This window comes from Lygodium microphyllum, chromosome 19 (assembly GCF_053477565.2).
Source record: "Lygodium microphyllum isolate KBCC chromosome 19, Lygodium_microphyllum_v1.1.10, whole genome shotgun sequence".
NCBI classification, from domain to species: domain Eukaryota; kingdom Viridiplantae; phylum Streptophyta; class Polypodiopsida; order Schizaeales; family Lygodiaceae; genus Lygodium; species Lygodium microphyllum.
Genome location: NC_141153.1, coordinates 32,889,699 through 32,899,201, shown reverse-complemented (window position 1 = coordinate 32,899,201; position 9,503 = coordinate 32,889,699). Strand labels below are relative to the sequence as shown.

The following is a 9,503-nucleotide window of genomic DNA, read 5'->3' as shown; positions in this document are numbered from 1 at the left end:
ACTCGCAGAGGATTCTATTTTCCTCGTGCGGCTCACACATTACGCGGCCAATGATTTCAATGCAAAGAGATACCCTTTGTGCAGGGTTTACACGGCGTACGCAAGGTTAATATTTACGGTACGGTTACGCGGAAATATTACAGTAAATTTTTTTAACTAGTTTATTACATATTACCATTGATTGTATGAAACAAATGCTAACTAAAAAATACATAATCAATATTTTAGTTTGTAATATAGTTGTGTGAAGACAATGCTAAATGCCTTGGATATAAATGAGAAAGTATCTTACCTCAATGTACAAGTATATAGTCATTAGCAGATAAAATGCCTTACATACATCCACATCAAAAAGCAAACAAAGTGTAATGCCAAAAATTTAAACTATCACTTGATATATTACAAGTTCATCAACAAAATTATTGTTACTCATGTGACTCGAGAGCATCATACAATGCAAAGCTAATGTTAAGTCACTTCTACCTCAACACCTAGAAGAGTTGTATAATATATGCCTTCAAAATCCTTTAGTAAGCAAAGTCAAATTGTAATCACAAAAAAGGATATTCTATTGATTTTCCTTCACATAATAATGATGTACAAAGTGTTGTGACAATTTAGATAACATATATATATATGACTTCTTAAGGGACTACAAGAAGTGTTTGATTATAAAGATATTAATTTGAGCAAGAATCTCAAAAGTGTCAAATTGTCCAATCATGAAGCACTTAACAAGGAGGCCACAAGATTGTCTACCATGAGTAGAAAGTCAAAGCAATAAGATAGTCTACCATGAGCATGAAGTCATCAAATACTCCTCCAAATTGGCATAAAGAAGACCATGTGTAGAAATGAAGATTGTGTAGAAGTCTTATAAGAGACGGGTTAAAATGGGCGATAATCATATATTAGCAATGATTATGATCAAGCATCTTGCTTTCTATATATCTCTTATGATTAGTACATGTATCATATTCTAAAAAATATTTTATCAATTTTAAATTATCCATACGATTTGATTATCCATATTAAATCTTGAATTTAAGTCAAGATGTCAAAGCATACCCTATTCTAAGGTGATTGGGCAAACTTTCTTTCGGTATTAATGTGTACCCTACTCTAAAGGAGCTTGATAGAAAATAAGTCAAAGGATATCGACTTCTAAGTATATAACTTGATAAAAAACTAAGTATAATAATAAAGTAATTCTTATCCCAATTTTGAAGTGAAAACTAATAATAGCATGATGTCCAAGTTTACCCTATTCTAAGGGGACTCGACATGGATTGCGTTGACAAAATATACTAATTTCTAAGTATCATTGGTTTCTAAGTGTGTAACTTGATAGAAATATTTGAGTCAAGATATCAAAGTGTACCCTACTCTAAGGGGACTTGGTAAGTTGTCATTAGGTATCGAATACCCTATTCTAAGGGGGTTTAACATGAAATAAGACAAAGTATATCAATTTCTAACTATATACCTTGACAAAAATCTAAGTGCAATGTTTAAGTAATTTCCATGCACATTTTGAAGTGAAAAATTATAACAACATGATGTCGACGTGTCCAAGTATACCCTATTATAAAGGGACTTAACATGAATTAGGTTCACAAAGTAAAGCAATTTCTAAGTATTATCAATTTCAAAGTGTGTAAGTTGACAAAAATCCAAGTATAATGTTAAAGTAATTTTCATGTCAATGTCAAAGTGGAATAGCAAAAACTACCATCGATTTCTTATATGTGTAACTTGACAAAAATCCAAGTACAATGTTAGAGTAATTTTCATGTCAATGTCAAAATGGAATGGCAAAAACTTGGGTAAGTTACTCATGAATATATGTATGCATCACGTGGTTCAAAATAAGGTATTTTTAAAATACCATTTTTATACATGTTTTACGTATAAAAGGGTGTAATATAAGGGGGTTATTTAGAGATTGAATAGAAAATGGTAATGTATTATTCATAAAAAATTCACAAATAAGAATATTTATAACTAGGCCTTGAACACACGTAATGTAGAGGATATACATATAGTAATTTCCCCGAGGGCAAAAACTACTTTCAATGTCAAAGTGAAAAATGTCCGAGGAGTCCACCTTGTAGAATATGTAAGATACCACGTGAATTCAAAAGAAATGATATTATATTTAGTAGAATTTACAAGGTTATATTTACAAAAGGGGTTTTTGAATTACAATTTGAAAAAAAATCTATAAGTTTAGTAAAGTAAAAGAGGCATTTTAAGGCCTTGTAGCATGTAAAGAAATGGTATTTCGTAATATCCTTTGAACACATGTTATATAGATGATTTCTTCTAGATGGACCCCCTCAGGTAACATGATGATAAAAGCTACTCAAAACACATCCTAAAAGATTTAAAACCAGTGCATTTTAACTAAGTTGTGGCATCAAAATACTTTGATATCAATGTGATAGTCATAGTGTACATAATGTATTAAGGGTAGTTGACTTGAATTGAGTCACTGAATTGAAGTTGTTGATAGATTAATGGTCCTAAATATTCGACTAGTATCATGGGGCGAAAGCACATCCTCCCCTTTTAGATGTCAAAATACTTAAATACATTCTTGATCTTAAATCGTATCATAAAGTGTTGAGAAGAGAGAACATTGAGGTCAATTCTCAAATTGCATCCTATAGTATTGAGAAGAGTAACATTGAGATGCATCTTGCATCAAAATTGAGGTACATCCTATGTTAAGAAGAGACAACATGAAGATCAGTCCTTTACCTTGACAAGGCTAGAAGAATAGAATTTGAACTACGATCTTACAAAAGTAGTATGCATGATCTTCTCAATACCAAAGGTTGTCAAGATGATTGAGTATAGCATGGCCAACATTAAAGTGCATCTTACATCAACATTGTGTTGCATCATATAGGGTCAAGAAGGGACAACATTGAGGTGAGTCTTATAACAATCTTGAGGAGAGACTATCAAGCCAAAAATGTTTTTGTATTGCCTACATACACTTGCTTACATGAATAGGTTCAATTTTTTTGTCTAAATGACATGTCTTTTACAAAAAAAAATGAACATTGAATCCCAAGAAGCTCACTATATAAAACTATCAATTGTTAAGCTTGGCAAGGTTGGAAGAATGGAGTTTGAAATCAGAGATATAGCTTAGTAAAAGTCAATCATATAATCCAAAAATTTAATTTTTAAGTTTTCAACATGACCCAATAGCTTAGTCCCATGGCCAAGCTAACTTCATATATTTAGAATGATAAATGACAAAAGGATTCCATATTGCACCAAAAACTTAACAAAGTATCAAAAGTAGATTACAAAAGCTTTAAAATGGATAAACTATGAAAGTATTCTTATACGAAATAACCTAACTATAGAAAAATTTGGTTATGTTGGGAATGAGTTTTTTCCCACTTTATCTAAAACTCTCTTCACACACACACACACACAGTGAGGTGCCCGCCCATCAGCTGTCCAGGCACGCTTTTGGAGGTCTATCGAGAAACGAATCTAAGCGTCGTTGCTTGGCACTCCCATGGAATGTTCCAAGTTTTGTCGCCTAGGTTTCCCGAATCTGCCTCGCAACGGAACGTTCACGGCCGAACCCACTAGGATTGTCCTGAAATTCGAGTTCCTAGCTGTCAAGGTCTCCTGATAGCATTCTAGCATCGAGTTTTGGACATCCTACTTTACGTAGAGATATCCAATCCAAAGTAGACCCATGCCGCACTTGGTTCAAAGAGAATGGGAAATGAGAGGGATGCGCTACTCAACCTCTCTGCCCATAGGCCATAGTCCCATTCCGGTCCCCTAAAACGGCATGAATCAAGGTTCTATCCTAACAATTTCTAAGGTCGAAGATGGTAAACCTTGTGAGAAGCCTCCCACTTCTCTAGAACCACCCTACCATAGGACAGACCCGTCGGGGGTTCTGCCCACCCGCTTCCCTCAATAGCTTTAGTTTTCTAATTAGGTCCTAGCACATTTATGTGTTACACTTAAAAGCCAGCTTCATTAATTAATCCTTTTAGGGAACAAGATTCGTTCGCATAACTTATAGCACAGACACGAAAACAGAGCAAAGCGATCTATTGACAAACAAGTTCCTTACTTATCTTCAAGTTAATCTTTGTCTCCTGCCCATACAAGAGAAAGTATGTATCGCTTCTTCTGTCCAACAGAAGTATCCCTTTTTCCCTGCAGAAGTAACTAGTCCAATTCATGTGGCACCAAAAATTCAATCCTTTATCTAGAATAGGATCTGCCAACATGCCCAGACGTTGGGGGCCATGGAGGTCTTCAACTCCATTCTAGACCTAGCAACGGGTGTCTAGAGCTCCAACTGATCCGCAAGCTGTCTAGGAGTGAAACAGCATTCCCGTGGTTGGCCTTTTCACCACTCGATCTTCGGCCCATGAATCAAGTAGTGCCCTCTTTGGGTTAATCCGCGGTGCGATCATGGAGGTGATCCACCTGTGCAAAATATCCTTCCTTAATTAAATCCTTTAAGAATCAAGGACAAACAAGGCATTCAATCCTAATATCATTTTCCAAGAAAACATTCATTTATTCCCATGGCGACTTGTCATCATAGATCCTTGCCATGCATTTATCATAAATCACAAGCACTTGGAATAATCATCCAAACAACAACTAACAACTAATTGAATGTAAAAACATTTAGGATGTTGTTCGATCAACCAACAAAACCAATTGCATTCTTTCCAAACAATGCAAGAATAGTCGCGATAACATTTCTATCGTATATTTGCTCTCCCCCTTGGGATCAACAAGCGATTCTATATAAAATTTACTTAACGCTTATATGCACAATTTTTAATATCATGATTATGTCATTCATAACCCTTGACCAATTCTTCCTTGTAATTGCTCTATCAACGAATAAGCCACATGCAACTAGGTGCAATTAGCTTTCCTTAATACATGCACTTTGCAAGCTCGATCTTTTGAATATGTGAGAAAATTTTATCCCTTCCGATGACCTATACTCGTCCATCATAGTATGAGGCCTAACGTATCTCATATGAGAATCAAAACAAGCATCTATCAATTTGGAAATACATTACTTACAACCCAAACCGCAGTTGGATTGACAGTGATGCCTTTGCCCAAAGCTTCGTTGTTGGTTATGGGATTGCCATCCGTACGTGACATTCTTCCCTTTGGGGCCATCGTCCACAAGTAGACTCAAAAGATTAAGAAGGCGGAATAGATTCAAGATGGGAGAGTGTAAGAGAAGATGGGTGAGTCGAGGATCCAATTAGAGGGAATTGAGCTAACTCTCTTCCTTGCAGCCTCTCGGGTCTCCTTCTCTCTCTCACTCTCTCTCTCTCTCTCTCTCATACACACACACACACATAATCTCTTGGAGGGGTATCCTTCTCTCTACCTCTCTTTCGCAGCCTCTCGGGGTCTCCTTATGCTTTCTTGTGCCTCCCCATGCATCATATTTATAGTGAATTAGAGAAGAGAGCTTGTGGTTGAGAAGTGGAGCTCTTTGTGGAGGGGAATCTTGGAAAGATCAGTGATCTGATGCTCAAATCATAAATCTGATGTTTCCATTGGCTCCGAAAGGGGGGTAAAACCCCAAGACACTTGATTAGAAAGCTCTAGTTCACTCCTTCTTCTTTTCTTTGTTCGGAGTGTTGTTTTCTGTTTGTGGAATGCGATCGCGGCGCGCGCAGTTTTGCAAATCCTCTCTTTATTTTTTTTCCTTTTTATAAAATTCCCAAACTAACTAAAACATCACTTGCCTTTTCTTTTAAATGACATCCAGTTCTAGAAATCTCCATATCTTTTTTTGAATAATATCTAAACTATCTAAAATATACTACTTTTGCCCAAAATCTAATATTTTTGGACCATCTAAACTATACACATTAATACTAGTGATTAATATAGCTCATAAGTCTCGTTCACGTTGCAACTTACATGAAAGGTGGCTATGGTCCTTGCCAATCCGAGAAAAATATCGAATTTACGACTCTCGATTTTTCTAAATAAAATACTTTTTAATTAAAAAATACTTAATTATTAATGTTAGTTAGTTTTTACCTTAATTAGTCTTTAGTTAGTAACATTACTAACTTATTAATTGACTAACTAACTTTTGAACTAACCAACTAACTTTTATTGTGTGGAAACATTACACACTCACACACAAAATGTGCATGCATGTGTGTGTATGTATCTTTGGATTGAAGGAGAGAGATGCAATTTGGCGAATTGTCTTCTTCTCTATCGTGATTTTGGCTACAATTGTGGGTGGTTGTGATGTAACATCTACCCAAAACCTTTTTTGAATACTTAGTAAGGACATAGATGATCTACAAAAAGTTAATCCTTTTCAACAAAGTTATCATTTCTTATCATGGAATAGTATTACAATGTTTTTCACATAACATTAGGAAGAGATGATGACATATAACAATCACCTTTTAGGTCCCATTATGTATATGGCTAAATTTGAATTTTGGATCACATAGTCTTGATTCTCTAAAAAAGAGTGCACTACTATTGCACAAGTTGTGCCTTTTGCTTCCAATGGAGAACCTCTCTAATCAAATGCTTCCATTCACAATGGAGTTGCTTTTGAAATTTATATGTGTGAGTGCATTGACTTTGTCAGGTGTTTGAAGGGAACTTGAAGTAGTCCTCTCAAAATTTTCCATCTATAAATGTCAAACTTTCGAGAAACTGTGAACTTTGAAAGACGGCTAATGTCTCTAGAATGAATTAAACAATTAATTAAATTGAGGGCATGCCTATCATTCTTAGAGGTTACAAACTCTAAAGGCCCCACGTACGCTCCAATGTGTTTACTCCTTTTTCTAATACATATCTGGTGTCTACTCTTAAAAATTTTATGAATGTGAATGGTGTAATGTAAGTCACTTAACACTTGTTTGGTTCTAGGAAGAGCTTCTAGACTCTTATAGTGTCTAGAACGGATAAGATTAGAAGCTTTTTATTTAAATGTGTTTTATTTAAATGGGAAAGTCCGATACACTACATTAGGAATTTTGGTGCATTAGGCATAGTATAATGATATCTTTTGGCGGAAAAATAAACAAGGAGGTGGCAAAGCTTTGAAGTTTGAAGTGGGCGTTTTTGACTTGTTAAACGTGAAAGGTGTGTGGACTTTGACCGTCGGTGGGGATCACTAGCTCGATAAGGCGTTGAGATCTGCATGTAATAAGTGGTGGTTGATAACTCTCGATAAGGCCTCTGAGGATCAGCTCGTCTTGTATAATTGTAAAGCAGGCGATTGTATAGTTGTAAAGCAAGAGATGGTGTTTGTGATGGGCCGGCGAGGCCTGGTCACGCTGGTTCTGATGGTATGGTGCTGGATGAGCTGCAGCGACGAGATTAGTGTGTGCAGTGGACTAAGGTTCGAGTGGGGAGGGGCGGGGGACAGCAACTTCACGTACGAGGGGGATGCATCTGTGTATGGGCCGCAGGAGGTGAAGCTGACGATGGGGGTGGCGGACGCGTTCCTGGATGCGGGCGCGGGCAGGATGCTGTACGGCCAGCCCGTCGACCTCTGCAGAGCATCATCGTCATCATCACGCGCCGCCGCCGCCTCCTCCTTCGACACCTCCTTCACGTTCCAGATGAATCTCGGGGTGTCGGACCGGCCGGACTATCGAGGGGACGGCATAGCCTTCTTCATCGTCAGCACTTCTGTATCCTCGCCGAGCCCCGACCCCCCTCTGCTTCTCACCAAAGGCCTCTTCGGCGGCCTCTATCGCCCCATCAACAGCAGCTCCGGCGCCAGTAGCAGCGCTGCTTACTCCACCTCCCTTGCCATCGAGTTCGACACATCCCAAGAGAGCTGGGACCCCGACAACAACCACGTCGGCCTCAACACTCGTGGCGCCTCGCGATCCGCCCACGTCGCCCCCCTCAGCCGCTCCGGCATCGTACTCGACTCGGGCTTGTACGTGACGGCGTGGATCCGTTATAATGCAGCCTCCCAGCTGCTCCGCGTGTACGCCGTCAATTATACCGGTCCCTACCCTCCACAAGCGCCCAGCCTGCCCGCACATGCAAAGCCGCTGCTATCGGCCCCTTCCCTCCGCCTCTGTGACTATCTGTCTGCGGACGGTAAGGCCTTCGTTGGCTTCTCCTCGGCCTCTCGCGGCTCTGTCGAGACGCACAATCTCTTCTCATGGAGCTGGAGCAGTTCCTTCTAAGGCGCGATACATAATACGGGTCTAGAAATAATGACTATACAATACATAGCAAATAATACTCTCTCCCTATGATCTTAAGCATATTCTTGTGATAGTTCAAACTCATCATTGTCTCTCTCTGTCTCTGTCTCTCTCTCTCCGTCTCTCTCTCTCGGGACTAGACCTATCATTTCACGTGACTACTAAGTTTGTTGACGTACCTTTCACTATCTAAATATATCAAATTATCTTGAAATCTAAATATATTATACAGAATATAGTGAAAACTAACACACGACATCTTTAACAAGACATGTCATTTGCAAGTACAAGAAATTTTTACTTGTTTTGATAGGCAAATAGCCAAAAACAAGAAAATCGTGTGTCAAATTTAGGCCTGCATCGCAATGACCCCAAAAGCTACCACCAATAGCAACCCAATGTTCAATTATTTGCAATCAATTAATGAAACAAATTCACAATGTTCAATTTGAGAAGCTTATACGTTTTCTCAAGGCCTTGGATGGTATTTCAAAGTTAGACTAGAAATTAGAAATGGAATAGATTAACTAGTCTTTAAACTTTAGTCATTTACTAAAAGTTATTGTACATTTTGTGATTCACTTAGCAACATTTCTTGATGTGCATAGCTAAAAGACCAAATGCCAAGTGTTTTCATTTTGTTTTCATACCTCATCTTTTAGGATATGTATTTGTCTATTGTATTGCATATCCAAAGTACCCTCTTGAAAAGTCACAATGTTCTTTCTAATAGACCAAATGCCAAGTGCTTTCATTTTGTTTTCATATCTCATCATTAGGGTATGTATTTATCTATCATATTGAATATATAAAATACATTTGAAAAGTCACAATGTTCTTTCTTTTCCATTACCCTCCACTTGAAAACCACAAGATCTGCAAAATTCAACAACACTTTGGTTTGGACCTATTTAATATTCATTATGTGTTTCGTCATATATCCCAATAACCCTTGACCTTTGTGTGTGCTTAAAGAGTACTACTAAATAATTCATCCACTCAAATTGCAAGGGGAACAAAAATGATACACTTCTAAAACATAATGGCATTTGAATTTAGATGAGCAAAAGGTCAAGCAACTATGATCTTACTAAAAGTAAGTGCGTATTTTGAAAGCAATATAATAACAAGTCTTTCAATTTAAGAGTGCAACCCTATACATGTGTCTATTTATCGGATATGTGGCCCAAGGTTATTGCTTTTTCTGTAGAGCCCTTCTAGAATGCCCCAATGCTCTACCTTGCTACCACTACTTGTAGA

General features: G+C 37.7%; 1 protein-coding gene across 1 annotated transcript; it reads left to right on the top strand.

The window, feature by feature from the left end:
* The first annotated feature begins 7,218 nt into the window (after positions 1–7,218).
* LOC148019721 (lectin-like) lies at positions 7,219–8,604 on the top strand. Its single transcript, XM_087700824.1, has one exon. The coding sequence runs from the start codon at positions 7,317–7,319 to the stop codon at positions 8,220–8,222; it is 906 nt and encodes a 301-aa protein (XP_087556950.1). The 5' UTR covers positions 7,219–7,316; the 3' UTR covers positions 8,223–8,604.
* The last annotated feature ends 899 nt before the right edge of the window (positions 8,605–9,503 follow it).

Coding starts and splice junctions, on each gene's coding strand:
- LOC148019721 (XM_087700824.1), top strand. CDS start 7,317: ATGGTGTTTGTGATGGGCCGGCGAGGCCTGGTCACGCTGGTTCTGATG.